General features: G+C 42.1%; 1 protein-coding gene across 4 annotated transcripts in view; it reads right to left on the bottom strand.

Moving 5' to 3' along the window:
- Positions 1-16,098, bottom strand: part of CHFR (checkpoint with forkhead and ring finger domains) — a 57,974-nt gene that overhangs the window by 26,453 nt on the left and 15,423 nt on the right. For 2 of the 4 annotated variants that reach the window (XM_040347779.1, XM_040347783.1), the window contains exons 5-8: positions 13,030-13,089; positions 9,891-10,058; positions 6,899-7,057; positions 704-854 (exon numbers count right to left, since the gene is read on the bottom strand). In XM_040347779.1, coding sequence (XP_040203713.1) covers positions 704-854; positions 6,899-7,057; positions 9,891-10,058; positions 13,030-13,089 — 538 coding nt within the window. The remainder of the gene's footprint in view (positions 1-703; positions 855-6,898; positions 7,058-9,890; positions 10,059-13,029; positions 13,090-16,098) is intronic. The other 2 variants (XM_040347784.1, XM_040347786.1) reach the window with 2 other exon arrangements.

Below are 16,098 nucleotides of genomic sequence, written 5' to 3'. Positions count from 1 at the left end.
CTAAATTAATTAATTCCACAACATTACTGACCAGCGCAGTATCACCCCATTACACTTTGCAATTCATAATTCATACTCTTATAATATACCGGAGATAAAATCCAAATACCACATTGTTTATTGCTAGGTTCTCACTCCTTACCTAAATTTCTAATCCTCCCTTTAATTATTTTTTTACTAAATATCCCAAAACCTACTAAACCAAAAAAAAAAAAAACGCCCCTCCCTCCGTCCCCTTTCCAGCGAGATGTAGGCGTTCTGTATTCCCTATGCAGGCGGGCCTCCCCCCCCCCCCGTTCTATCTTCCATCCTTCTCTTCCCTTCCTCTGAATATACGAATCGGTCCCATACCCATTTTATCATTTTTATTGCTTAAAAACTGTTTTACATGAACTAGTCTTGGCTAGGTATTAGTGAATCATGGTATACATTTTTTTTTTTATTATTTAAAATCTGTTTGATCAACTAAATAAGATGAATCAATGAAATTAATAAACAAACAATCTCTCAACTCCACAGCTTTCGACCTTGGTGACTGCTTCCTGTACTAGTCCTTGTCCATTGACAAAAAAATAAATAAAAATGCTGTACTTTTCTTCTATGCAGCCATTAGCAGAAAAGCAAAAAGATATAGTACTGGCTTTAAAATTGTTTCGGTCTAATAATATACAAAGTATACATATATTTCCTTATCTGTCATTACCTGACACAGTCATGAAGCAGCTCTTGACAAATTATGCACGTTAGCGTCTCTTCCATCTTGTCTGGTTTCACGCTAGATGGTTTAGCATCCTCTGACGTGCCCTTTACATTACTGGAAGGTGGAGGGGCATGACTACTTGGACAGTCAACTTCTTAAGAAAAAATATATTTTTTTAAAACTTATATACAATTATTCACTCCCCACAAAGTGCAAATTTCAGTTTTGGAGAAAAGAGGGGACAACTTGTGTTCAGATCCACTATATATTTCAAGTGTTTTTGTAATTGTTTTGACTGATTTTTCCTTTGTTTGTAGGGACTGCATTTGCTTGCTCTTTCAAAATGACCTTATCTTGGAGGACCTTGCTTTACTATATTTACGTGGGCAGTCTCCGAGGTGCAATACAACCCCATACCCAAAAAAGATGGGATGCTGTGTAAAATCTACATAAAAACAGAATGCAATAGATTTGCAAATCTCATAAACCCATATTTTATTCACAATAGAAAACATATCAAATGTTTGAACTGAGAAAAAAAGAAAAAGTAATTTTGAAATTGAAGTCAGCAATAAACCTCCAAAAAATGTGGGACAGGGCCATGTTTTACCACGGTGTAGCATCCTCTCTTCTTGTTAACACTCAGTAAATGTCTGGATACCGAGACCAGTTGCTAGAGTTTTGGTAGAGGAATTGTGCCCAATTCCTGTCTAATATAGGATTCAAACTGCTCAATCCTAGGTCATCTTTGTCAGATTTTTATTTTCAAGATGCGCCAAATATTTTCAATTGGTAAAAGCAACCAGACTCTTCTCCTATGAAGCTATGCTGTTTTCCTAGATGGAGTATGCGGTTTAGCATTGTACTGCTGAAATATGCATGGCCTTCCCTGAAAAAACGTTGTCCGGATAGGAGCCTATGCTGCTCTAAAACCTCTCATTAGCACTAATAGTACCTCTCCAGGTGTGCAAGCTGCCCATTCCATATGCACTAATGCATCCTCATCCCCAGAGATGCAGGCTTTTGAACGGAGCACTGATAACAAGCCAGCAGGCCCCTCTCCTCTTTATTCCAGAAAAGCAGCCCCCATGATTGCCAAAAAAAGAATGTCAAATTTTGATTCGTCTGACAGCAGACGGCTTTAACCACTTAAGGACCGCCGCCTGCACATATACGTCGGCAGAATGGCCCGTTCTTCACTGTGGCGGCAGTATCGATCGTGTCATCCCTTTTATAGGGGGACACAATCAATGACGTCACACCTACAGCCACACCCCCCTACAGTTGTAAACACACTTCAGGGAACACATAAACCCATCAGCGCTCCCTAGTGGTTAACTCCCAAACTGCAATTGTCATTTTCACAACAAACAATGCATTTTAAATGCATTTTTTACTGTGAAAATTACAATGGTCCCAAAAATGTGTCACAATTGTCTGAAGTGTCCGCCATAATGTCGCAGTCACGAAAAAAAATGCTGATCGCCGCCATTAGTAGTAAAAAAAAATAATAATTAATAAAAATATCCCCTATTTTGTAAACGCTATAAATTTTGAGCAAACCAACCGATAAATGCTTATTGTGATTTTGTTACCAAAAATAGGTAGAAGAATACGTATCGGCCTAAACTGAGGAATTTTTTTTTTAATATATATATATTTGGGAGATATTTATTATAGCAAAAAGTAAAAAATATTGCATTTTTTTCAAAATTGTCGCTCTATTTTTGTTTATATCGCAAAAAATAAAAAACCACAGAGGTGATCAAATACCACCAAAAGAAAGCTCTATTTCTGGGAAAAAAAGGACGCCAATTTTGTTTGGGAGCCATGTCGCACGACTGCGCAATTGTCAGTTAAAGTGACGCAGTGCCGAATCGCAAAAAGGGGCAAGGTCCTTTAGCTGCATTTTGGTCCGGGTCTTAAGTGGTTAAATGAGTTTTGGCCCAAAGAAGATGAAGGTGTTTCTGAATCATGTTCAGATACTGTATGGTTTCTTTTCAGAATAAAGATATAAAACTTGCATTTTTGAAAGGCATGCTGAACTGTGTTCACAGACAGGGATTTTTAGAAGTATTCCTGAGCCTGATGTAGTGATGTCCATCACAGAATCATGCCCATTTTAATGCAGTGCCGTCTGAGGGCCTGAAGATCACAGGCAACACAGATTGCATTTCCGCCTTGTCCCATACACACAGAGATTTCCCCAGATTCTCAAAATCTTTTGATATTATGTACTGTATATGATATACTTAAAGTCTTTGCAACTTTACATTGAGGAACATTATTCCTAAATTGTTCAACAGATAGGTGACCTTCTTAAACTTTAAAATGTAAATTTTTATACCCAATCATGTTACTGACCTGTTGCCAATTAGCCTAAATTTGTTGCAAAATGTTCTTCCAGCTCTTCCTTGTTAGGACCAATTTGCCAGCTTTTTGTTGCCCTATTCCAAGATGTGTTGCTGCTATCAATTTCAAAATGACCTTAATTTTTTTTCCAAAATTGTACATTTTCTCATTTTAAACATTTGTTATGTTTTCTATGGTGAATAAAATAAGGGTTTATGAATTCTCCAAATGATTTCTTTTTTTTTAGATTTTACACAGCATTCAAACTTTTTTGGGATTGTAAAAGCTGCACCACTGCCACTCCCTTATACATGCAAGTACTTTACTGGAGGTTGAACTCCCAGTATAGTAAACCTAAGATAAGGGTGCACTTCTCACACCTCGCTGGCCATAAGTGGACATCAAGCTATGTAAGATTTCTGAGAGACGCAGTAAACGAATTGTAGAAGGCATAGTGAAGGCTATTCTGAAAAAGCAAATGGAACACTAAATATGGCAATGAAGACAAATTACATTTTTCAGAAATGTATGGCAGGCAGCAGTTTACCATGGCTAGGCGGTTTTCAGCAGCATAACATTACAAAAATATCTAAAGAAGTTATATATTTTATGAACAGAACTAAACATTTCTCCTTTCAGATGAAATACATTAAGAAGCAGTTCAAGAATTCAGCAGCAAATCTTCAGCGCAATTACATCAAAAATGTATAGTGTCAGTTTAAGCAGGATATTACATTTAACAAAAAATTCACAGCTGAACAAAAAATATGAAAACATACAAAGCATGCTAGCAATCATAAGCATCATAAATTATTGGATGTTCTGGGTAAACTTTTCTGTCAATATCTAGTAGCAACTGACCCTTGGACAGCCACAAATAATCCTACCATAAGTGCCAGTAGCAGTTCAAATACTGCACCTCCCTGCTGACAACCCTTTCCTACCATAACGCCTGGATTTTTGAAAGTTTGGATACTGGGGTATCTCAGGATGTATATTGACTGGGGTTTATTCATCAAGTATAATAGGCTGTCCACTCACAATGTACAATGAGCTTCCTAAATAAAGTGAGCTGAGTACTAACAAAAAAATGCTATTTTTTATTTCCCATGCAAATAACTGGGTAAATGTGAGCCCAGTTACACCTTGAAGGTTAAAACTCTTGTTATCCCAACAAGAAATAAAAAAATAAAAGGGGGATCCTGTTCCTTTAACCACTTAAGCCCCAGACCAATATGCTGCCTAAAGACCCAGGGGTTTTTACAGTTCGGGACTGCGTCGCTTTAACAGACAATTGCGCGGTCGTGCGACGTGGCTCCCAAACAAAATTGGCGTCCTTTTTTCCCCCACAAATAGAGCTTTCTTTTGGTGGTATTTGATCACCTCTGCGGTTTTTATTTTTTGCGCTATAAACAAAAATAGAGCGACAATTTTGAAAAAAAATGCAATATTTTTAACTTTTTGCTATAATAAATATCCCCCAAAAACATATATATATATAAAAAAAAAATGTCCTCAGTTTAGGCCGATACGTATCGTTTATCGGTTGGTTTGAGCAAAATTTATAGCGTTTACAAAATAGGGGATAGTTTTATTGCATTTTTATTTTTTTTACTACTAATGGCGGCGATCAGCGATTTTTTTCGTGACTGCGACATTATGGCGGACACTTCGGACAATTTTGACACATTTTTGGGACCATTGCCATTTTCACAGCAAAAAATGCATTTAAATTGCATTCTTTATAGTGAAAATGACAGTTGCAGTTTGGGAGTTAAACACAGGGGGCGCTGCAACATTTAGTGTTCACTTAGTGTGTGTTTACAACTGTAGGGGGGTGTGGCTGTAGGACTGATGTGATCGATCGAGTCTCCCTTATATAAGGGATCACTCGATCGATGCGCCGCCATAGTGAAGCACGGGGAAGCCGTGTTTACACACGGCTCTCCCCGTTCTTCAGCTCCGGGGAGCGATCGCGACGGGGCGGCTATAAACGAATAGCCGCGCCGTCCCGGATCGCTCCCCGAGGCTTACCGACCGCCGCATGTAGCGGGGGGGTCCCGATCGGACCCCCGACCCACGTCAAGCAGAGGACGTACAGGTACGTACATGCGCCTGTCCGTGCCATTCTGCTGACGTATATCTACATGAGGAGGTCGGCAAGTGGGTAAAGCATGTTATACAGCACAGTGCTTGTGCTGTGTAATTTTGCCCCTTCGATCACCTGAAAGATCTGACTGATGCTGCCAGTTTCTGCCCTCCCCCCCTGTAAACTGACCATGGTTTATAATGGCTGCTGAGCCCTGACACCATGGTCAGTTTTCATGCCTCCGTCATCTGCAGCGCTCCCGTATTTCCTGTGTCCTCTCTAACCCCCCCCTTCCAGTCAGCTCTGCGTCAGTGCCCACCCCTCCCCTCCTGCTAATGAAGTTACATTTAAAGGTTTTATACCATCCTCTGTGTTTAAATAATCCTGGGTGCTCTCTGTCGGTTTTATAAAAAATAAGTTGTTCTTTACCTGTGTTGAGAGCCGCGCTCTCGTGACTGGCCGCCTCTCTACTCCTCCCCTCCCAACCAACGCCAGCGGGGGAATCTCGGCCTCGCACTCTTCAGCTGTCAGACGGGGGGGAGCAGAGAGGCGGTGGGCCATGTGAGTGCCGAGTGGCACTCTGAAAAACAGGTAAAGAATGGCTTATTTTTATAAAAACACAGACAGAGGGCACACAGGATTATTAAACACAGAGGATGGTATAAATTGCATATAGTGGCTTAACAACCACTTTAAGATCACCTTTATGTAAACAAAAATAAACACAGGTGCAATGTCAGGCTCCTGCAGACACTTTGTACATCTCTCCTTCCCTTACCGCTGTACTGGCAGACAGTTGCCGAGTTGCAGGAAGTGTCAATGGACTACGAGGCACTGATGAGAACTCTTATGCCGCGTACACACGACCGTTTTTCGGGTTCTAAAAAATTACGTTGTTAAGGATCTAGAAAAACCTACATTTTTTTTCAACCCGATCAATAAAAACGGCTTTGCCTACACACGGTTGTGAAAAAAAAATGCTCTAGCAAAGCGCAGTGACGTACAACACCTACGACGGCACTATAAAGGGGAAGTTCCATTCGGATGGCGCCACCCTTTGGGCTGCTTTAGCCGATTTTGTGTTAGTAAAGGACGCGCTTTTCTGTCTGTTACAGCGTGATGAATATGCTTACTCCATTACGAATGGTAGTTTTACCAGAACGAGCGCTCCTGTCTCATAACTTGCTTCTAAGCATGCGCGTTTTTTTCACGTCGTTAAAGCCCACACACGACAATTTTTTACAACCTTAAAAACGACAACGTTAAAACGTTGTGAAAAAATAGAGCATGTTCGGAAAAAAAATTGGTAATTTTTTAGAACCCGAAAAACGGTCGTGTGTACACAGAATTATTCCACGAGAACTACAAGTATGTCTGCTTCGCTGTGTCTGATCGCTGTGAACAAATGATGAGGCTGTGTGAGTGGAGCTCAATCCAATTGTGCCTATACTAGAAGGAGACAGCAGTAGACCATGCTGCGAAGAGAACTAAACCCAAGACAAAACTTCTGAGACAAAACTATTTGTTTTCTTTGTGGTACTAAAGACTATCCAGCCAGATAGATCATCTGGCTGGACAGCTACTACTCTTCTACATCTTATGAAAGACCAGCCTACCCAACTGTTCAGAGCCAAATTTTGCAAGCACCGTCATAAACGGCAAGTAAAAGGAAATTTGTTATGTTTTGTTTTTTCCTGCATCTTTAATATTTTCCATGTAAGGTTCCTGATGGAAACAGATATACAATGAACACTAACCATATTTTAGCTTCTTTTTAGGAGGCGGCTGACCATCTTGCTCTGCATCACTTGTGAGAGATGCAACGCTGGCTGTCTGAATGCTCGGTCCATCATCAAGACCTGTACTGGGATGCTGCTCAGGTTGATTCTTCATTGCAGTTACAGCAGAGATATTGTCTACAATACCATGGAGTGCATAGTTTGAAAGTGAAATACAAAGGTTTAACTGTATCCATTACCACATGCAAATATACCATATAATTAATGGAAAAGGCACCAATTTTATAAAGAAACACTAAATGCATTAGGTTGACAGTGAAGTATTGCAAGGTAAAAAAAGGTATCCATCAATCGCTCACATATAAAATGTACCAAATTTTTCACGGAGAAATCAGAAAATGAATTTCAAGAAATAAACCAAATTATCGATTTGCAAATTTTAAAAAGTTAGCCAACACACATTTATGAGGTACAGATTGCTTGATCAGAAATCAGTAAAATGTATCTGTCTGAATCTCAACTGTTTAGTCGTGATCACTTTCTGCAAACTATCCCCCATGACCAAAGTGCCAAGCAGCCAGTCTTATGCAATTAGATAGGCTTAATGGCAATGTACGCTTTAAAAATGTATGCATACGACATATAAATGACTCCATAGGTACAGTTGTGACAACAGCTCACATAAGAAACCGTAACAAGGGGTTATTCAATGTTGCACAGAATCATCTGTAAAAGTATGGTGGGTTTTCGAGTATAAGGAGGGAAAGTGACTGTAGGACAACTTCCTGGGTTATGGGTCAAGGTGGTTTTGGGGTACAGCAGGACAGTGAAAGGGCAAAGTCGGTCACATGGGCCCCTTCTGGCAGACCATTCTCTTGGGTAAAGAAGGGGGGGGGGGGGGAAATAAAAAAAAAAAAAAAAACATATTCCTGCTGCATTGTGAGCTCTCTGTATATCTGAATGCTCGCTTTGCCCGCTTGTGTCTGTGTGAACTCCAATTAACATGCACATAGAATTAGACTAGGAGGCCCAGGGAGTGTGTGGCATATGTCGTTTCTACACAGGAATATCACAGTTCTCACAAAACAGAGGTAATGCAACAACCTGTTCAGTGCCATGACCACATTCCATGTTTTACACAAAATAAACTGTTGACACATGAATGGGAAGATTTACTCTGTCTGTACGGGGGAAAAAAAATTACATCATGAAATTACCTACACAATGCACATCTTAAAATGTTTACAATGTAAAATATACATGTACTGTAGATGACCAGGCAATAAATATATATAAAAATACAGTACTGTGCAAACGTTTTAGACAGGTGTGAAAAAAATGCTGTAAAATCAAGAAAGCTTTCAGAAATAGAAAGTGTATTTTTATAATATAAGTGCCAAAGGGCCAGATTCAGGTAGAATCGCGGCGGCGTAACGTATCGTAGATACGTATCGTAGATACGTTACACCGCCGCAATTTTTCATCGCAAGTGCCTGATTCACCAAGCACTTGCGTGAAAAATTACGCCGGCGGCCTCCGGCGTAAGCCCGCGTAATTTATTTTTTTTCCCCAGTGTGGGAGTGTGCCATTTAAATTAGGCGCACTCCCGCGCCGGACCTACTGCGCATGCTCCGTTTCGAAATTCCTGCCGTGCTTTGCGCGCAGTGACGTAATTTTTTCGAACGGCGACGAGCGTAGTGTACTTTTGTATTCCCGGACGTCTTACGCAAACGACGTTGATTTTTAAATTTCGACGCGTGAACGAGGGCCATACTTTATACAGCAATACGTTTGCTGTGTAAAGTTAAGGCACCAAAAATGACAAATAACTTTGCGACGGCAAACTAGACTAGCGGCGACGTAGCAAACGCGAAAATCCGTCGTGGATGGCCGTAACTCCTAATTTGCATACCCGACGCTGGTTTACGACGCAAACTCCCCCCAGCGGCGGCCGCGGTACTGCATCCTAAGATCCGACAGTGTAAAACAATTACACCTGTCGGATCTTAGGGCTATCTATGCGTAACTGATTCTATGAATCAGTCGCATAGATACTCAGAAATACAACGGAGTATCTGAGATACTCCGTCGTATCTCCTTTGTGAATCTGGCCCAAAGTCCCCAGCTTGCAGTTTGGATACCAGGGCTTTAGATCATCCTTGGTTCTAAAATGTCTGATAGCTGGATTAACATAGCTTTACGCCGGCGTATCAGTAGATACGCCGACGTAACTCTGAATCTACGCCGTCCTAAATTTAAGCGTATTCTGGAAACCAGATACGCTTAAATTAGGCTGAGATACGAGCTGCGTAAGTCTCCTACGCTGTTGTATCTTAGGGTGCAATATTTACGCTGGCCGCTAGGTGGCGCTTCTGTTGAGTTTGGCGTAGAATATGCAAATGACTAGATACGCCAATTCAGAAACGTACGTGCGCCCGGCGCATTTTTTTTACGTCGTTTACGTACGGCTTTTTCCGGCGTAAAGTTAGTCGAACAAATAGCTGGCCTAGTCAATGTTAAGTATGGCCGTGGTTCCCGCGTCGAAATTTGAAATTTTTACGTTGTTTGCGTAAGTCGTCCGTGAATGGGGCTGGACGCAATTTACATTCACGTCAAAACCAATACGTCCTTTCGGCATACTTTGGAGCAATGCACACTGGGATATGTACACGGACGGCGCATGCGCCGTTCGTAAAAAACGTCAATCACGTTGGGTCACCAATCATTTACATAAAACACGCCCCCCTCATCCTCATTTAAATTAAGCGCTTATGCCGGCCCCATTTACGCTACTCCGTTGTAACTTAGGAGGCAAGTGCTTTGTGAATACAGCACTTGCCTCTCTGACTTATGGCGGCGTATCGTAAATACGATACGCCGCCTGAAAGATGCGCCGCCCTACCTGAATCTAGCTATGAAACTTTAGTAGTAAAAAAAAAAAAAAACACACAACTGTGCAATGCCAAAATACCATTTACAGCATATTTGTTTCTGATTTGATTGCTCTCACCATCAATGGATGACTGAACTTTCAAAGAAGAATCTGGCTCTTTAGCAGAGGTAGTGCGTGTGTTAAAGAGGCTGGATGTGGAAGTGGAAGGCTGAGGTTCCTCACAGGTAAAGGAAGAATCTTGAAGTGGAGATAAAACCTGTGTCTCATCTGCAATCCCTGAGGTATCTGTAGATGGAGCGGGGAGTAGAAAACCAACATATTATTTAAAATGTATGGCCTAGTCTTTAAAACATAGGTCAAATTGACAGAAGCAAGAGCTAATGGCTTCTGCAATAACTGGTCAGTGTATGATCACTATTATTGTTCCTGTTAGACAGGAAATGATGCAGACTTAAATAAAACAGGATTTTGCACTTGTTGCAAAATCTATTTCTTGTAGTTCTTTGATGGACACAGGATTTAAGATTTAGTCAGGTTATACACTACTGCTGGTTTGGACACGGACATACAGAAAACCAAGCCAACCTCCAGTATAATCCCTCCTATTTACAGCATGCCTCAGTGTTGTGTATAAAATGACGCAAAACATAAAATCCAGGAGCAGGTTAATAAAGTTATTTAGGCAATTCGTTTTTTTTTAGCTAGAAATTAAATGCAAAGCTGCTTAGGCTTCCCCTGCTGGTCGGGCCCGGTAAAACAGGGCTGGTTGTACTGCCCCATCAGCGGCCATGTCCCTATGCAACACTGGGGCCTACAGAAGAATGCAGCAGACACTGCTGCCTTACCCTGATCATAGCAATGATTCTATGGAGTTCCTGACCCCCCCCCCCCCCCAAGGTCTGGCAAAGCATTAAATGTCTTGGAGAAAGAGCCAGGAATCTAAGGCAAAGCACTAAAAGCACGTGTCTGACTAAAGCCAACCATAGACTGGTACTTTTTTGGTGGCTGAACGGAAGGGGAAAAAAAAGGGGGGGGGGGATTCTCTAGCCGCAGAAACGAGGTGGATTGAGGACTCCCCACACACAGGGACATTGTTTTCAGATAGTGGGACCTGCTGATGTCAGAACACACTGATCAGCAGCTGCTGATCAACAAAAGTTTCCCAGCATGTCTCTTCGAAAGACGATTAAACCATCAACTTCTGTTGAGTGGGGATGGCCACACTGAATATAATTTGTCCAGTCTCTGCTAAACCAATCTAATTTTGATCAGTCTTTGGTCAGCTTTAGAGCAGGCCAAGGGAAGGCATCTTGGGGACATTTACCAGAAAACAGCCGATATCCCTCAAGGAGGGACCACAGAACACTGTGGGAACCCTATATTCCCAGTAGTGACTACCTACAGAAGGTGATCTGCATGCTGAAAATCCAGGGAGGCACAGGGCTTTACTCGTCCAACCCGCAGGATCTAAAGCACAGCCCAGTGCACAAGCCTCTCCTCTCACTGCTAATGCTGCTAGCTCAGGAGAGCTAGTTTCCAAGGCAATGAAAGGTGGCCAACTCTAGAATTCAGCAAGGCCTGATCCAGCCAGATCTTACAAGAGTTATGTTTTGGAAGGTGTAAACTACAAGGATCCATAAAGCTCACTGCATCTAAATTCTGGAGAGGGAAACTGCCCAAGGACCCACCAAGATGCACAATCAGTCCTCTACTTGTAGAAATGGGGGTGCACACTTACGCAGATGACTTTCAGTAGGATTACTGACCTGTGAGTTTGAGCCATACGGGCCGATACTAGAAAATGGTAAAAGGTGGGATTCCGCTAACCTCTCTCTAGACCTCTTGGGGCAAGAGCACTCTGGCTTCTCTGGTGAAATTACTTAACGTTCTTAGATGGACGGTGTCAGTGTTTTTTTTTTTTTGTTTTTTTTTACAGTTTTACCTTTTAAATATTACAAGGTTTCCTTTTTTTTTATTTAATCCTGTTGGGGCTTTGGCGAGATGTCAGGGGTCTAAACAGACCCCGACATCTCCCCTTTGAGACAAGACAGGGAAAGGTACCGAGGACACAGATTCCCCAGTCCCTTTCTTTGCAGCCGCACTGAAGATGAATGGAGAGGAATCAGAGACCCCACCCCATTCATAAACTGAGACATCGTAAACACACAGGTTTACGATGCTTAGTTATAAATGGACAGAGCCATTCGGAAAAGGAAGGAGTCAGTAAATTACATATATACCAGCTCCTTCCTCCACTCTCCATCCTGACAGATCTGGGGCAGGGGAGGGTGAAGGAGCACAGAGGAGCGGACGGAGTAGGACACAGGGAGAAGCGCTTCCGTAGAAGCAAAGGGAGGAGCGCACTGAAGTGGACACAGGGGAACCGGAGGACCGCACGGAGGACACGGGGGAACTGGAGGACACAGAGGGGGACTGGACCACACAGAGGAGGACACAGGTGACCGTCAGAGGTGTGGTTGAAGCAAAGGGAGGAGCACACTGAAGAGGACACAGGGGAACTGGAGGACACCAACTGTTCAGGTATTGGGTCAAGCATTGGAGCACGTGCAAATGCTCGGTATCGGCACCGATACTAGTATTGGTATCGGTGCAACCCTACTGGACAATAGGTGTAGGAGCATTAAAAAAGACTCAAGGCTGGAGACAGCAGACTAATTCTTCAAAAGCATGCGTCACAGATGCAAATGAATACACTGTCCAACAGCCCCTGTAATTATGAGGTGACAACTGTAGACTACAGTGCTTCAAAAAGTCTGTAATGCAACTAGGCACAAAGTGTGAGAAAAGGCCATAGTTACTCACAAACCCAGGTAGCTGGTGTTGATGAAGACCAGGTGGTCGGAGGTGACTGTATTCAGGCAATCAGAAAGACTAAAAGACCAGACTTCCGCAAGGTGCTTGAAGTAGGAGCTGAAGTGGGATGGTGCTTCTATGCTGAATGGAGGGGAAATGAGTGCTAAGTGCACTTGACACTTTGTTCTGTCGATATCTATGTTATTGCAGCATAGCATCATTTTACTGTCTGGACTCCAGCCTGTCAAATAGTGTACAAACGCAAGTATAAGGTCTTATTTTTGTCTACAGTCGGGCAAGTTGGGGGGGGGGGGGTAGACTGCAGTTTTATTAGAAAACCTCTGAAATTTTTTGAATTCATGTTTATCTGATAGACATCTGAATGTTAGAGAATGTGCTGCAAATTTGTAAAAGACAACCATCTGCAGTCCAGCTGAAATACCTGCTAGTTCTTGCATATTGTCTTGTTCTGAATTCAAAGACTTATACAGATATGCAACATCTGGAAAGAAATAAACTATAAATTACCAACTGCATCATTTTACATTGAAAATAAACATTGCATTTTTTACGGTAATAAGCAAAATCTTTTGCAAAACAAAATATTGAGGCCTCTTGCACACTTTAAAAAAAAATAAAAGCCACATTTGTAGCCTTGTAAAGCTTTTCTTTTATGGCTCTAAGCACTAGTGCATGGGTGCTCAACCTGTGGCTCTCCAGCTGTTGCGGAACTACAATTCCCATGAGGCATTGCAAGCCGCTGACAGGTACAAGCATGTCTCCCAAAGGCTGAGGCATTATGGGAATTGTAGTTTTGCCACAGCTGGGGAGCCACAGGTTGAGCACCCATGCACTAGTGCATTGTGGTCTATAATAATAACTTAAAGTTAAACTAAAGTTTGAAAAATCAAAATTGCGACCAGACAGGCTTATCTACCCGTTTGCAATACCCTTAAAAATTTACCTAAGCATCTCAGTTTACATTCTGGCACACTGCCTGTATGTCAGGATGACTGTACTCCTCTGCATGCATGGGAGTAACATCATCCTGCACCAGCCAATCAAGACATTTAAAGACTGGCACCCAGAGAAAAGATATCAACACCAATGAGGGACCTCGCAGGCATCAGATATTTGAAACAAAGAAGTATGACTGCCTTTAGTTCAACTAAAGTTCCACTTTAAAATTAATACTTTTAGTTCCACTTTAAAAATGACCTGTAGGGGTATACAAAAATCACAAAAGAAATAAACTCTTATGCTGCGTACACACGACCATTTTTAATGGTCTAGAAAAAGCGACTTTTTTTCAACCCGATTCTTGTCGAGCCTGCCTTGCCTACACACGATCGTGAAAAAATTTTTTGAGCAAAGCGCAGCGACGTACAACACGTACGACGGCACTATAAAGGGGAAGTACCATTCGGATGGCGCCACACTTGGGGCTGCTTTTGCTGATTTCGTGTTAGTAAAAGTTTGGTGAGAGACGATTTGCGCTTTTCAGTCTGTTACAGCGTGACGAATGTGCCATCTCCATTACGAACGCTAGTTTTACCAGACTGAGCGCTCCCGTCTCATAACTTGCTTCTGAGCATGCACGTTTTTTTCACGTCGTTAAAGCCTACAAACGACGCAAAAAAATAGAGCATGTTCTAAATTTTTAATGCCCATTTTTCACGTCATGAAAAAATGCTCTGAAGCCCACACACGATCGTTTTTAATGACATCAAAAAATGAAATTTTTCACGTCATGAAAAACAGTTGTGTGTACGTGGCATAAGAAAGGCAGTGTTACACACACCTGTCTGTTGGTCAGTTTGCTAATCTTCATGCTGTAGAAGAGCCCCTGGGCACCAATCCAGTTCCACTCCTCAGGCCACTTAAACAATGGCGCCCTCCCCCAACCCCCTACAGTTCCTCCTGCTGGCCCCTAGTGATTGCAGGACACAATAGTAATGTAGGGAATCACTGGAAGGTTCCACAATGGCCAAAGGTGAATGTGCTTTACCAAACACAGATGCATGGAATGGGAGTGTTGCTAGGAAGTCTGCTAGAACGTGAAGTTTTTAAGCAAATGGGCCGATAGTTATGTAAAAAAGCGATTTTCTTTACAGGCTACTTATTTTGTAGACTTCTACCTAAGTTTTCATTTTTCAAATTAGCTAGATCCAAGGTAGCTCCCCAAGGACTCATGGGCACAGGCTCAACACAGGGTTTCAACTTCTGTGCAAGTTGACACTCATCTTGCTTAAGCTTGCTACCAGGAATAGTGGGTATATTGTATATTTTTTTGCCTTGGCCGTGTGTGTTTTGGGTCATTGTCATGCTGGAATACCCATCCACGACCCATTTTAAATGCCCTTGCTGAGGGACAGAGGTTCTCCCCCACAATTTGACGTTACATGGCCCTGTCCATCATCCCTTTAATGCAGTAAAGTTGTCCTGTGCCCTTTGCAGTAAAAAAACAACCCAAAAGCATAATGTTTCCACCTCCATGTTTGACAGTGGGGATGGTGTTCTTGGGGACTGAGGCAGCATTCCTCCTTCTCCAAACAGTCTTAATGCCAAAGTGCTTGATTTTGGTCTCATCTGACCAAAACATTTTCACCCAGTTCTCCTCTGAATCATTCAGATGTTCATTAGCAACCTTTAGGGGGGCCTATACATGTGCTTTTTTGAGCAGGGGGACCTTGCTGACACTGCAGGATTTTAGCCCTTCACGGTGTAGTGTGTTACCAATTGTTTTCTTGGCGACTATAGTCCCAACTGCATTAAGATCATTGACAAGATTCTCCTGTGTAGTTCTGGGTTGATTCCTCAACATTCTCATGATCATTGAAAGTGCACGAGGGGAGATCTTGCATGGAGCCCCAGACCGAGGGAGATTGGCAGTTATTTTGTGTTTCTTCCATTTCCGAATAATCACACCAACTGTTGTCAACCTCTCACCAAGATGCTTGGCGATGGTCTTGTAGCCCATTCCAGTCTTGAGTAGGTCTACAATCGTGTTCCAGACATCCTTGGACAGCTCTTTGGTCTTGGCCATGGTGGAGAGGGATTTGAATCCGACTGATCGATTGCTTCTGTGGACAGGTGACTTTTATACAGGCAACAAGCTGAGATTAGGAGCACTCCCTTTCAGAGTGTGCACCTAATCTCAGCTCGTTACCTGTATAGAAGACACCTGGGAACCAGAAATCTTGCTGATTGATAGGGGATCAAATACTTATTTCAAATCACTAAAATGTAAATAAAATGTATAACTTTATTGAAATGCATTTTTCTGGATTTTGTTTGTTGTTATTCTGTCTCTCACTGTTAAAATAAACCTACCATTAACATTAAAGACTGATCATTTCTTTGTCAGTGGTCAAATGTACAAAATCAGCAGGGGATCAAAAACTTTTTTTTCCCTCTGACTGTAGATCTGGAGGAAATACATAAAGAGCACCAGGGTCCCAAAGCATATACTGTACATGCGTCTTGTATTTGGAGATTTTTTTTTAGCCCA

This window comes from Rana temporaria, chromosome 1 (genome assembly GCF_905171775.1).
Source record: "Rana temporaria chromosome 1, aRanTem1.1, whole genome shotgun sequence".
NCBI lineage: Eukaryota > Metazoa > Chordata > Amphibia > Anura > Ranidae > Rana > Rana temporaria.
The sequence above is the reverse complement of the archived record's forward strand: the minus strand, read 5'-3'. Positions and strand labels throughout refer to the sequence as shown.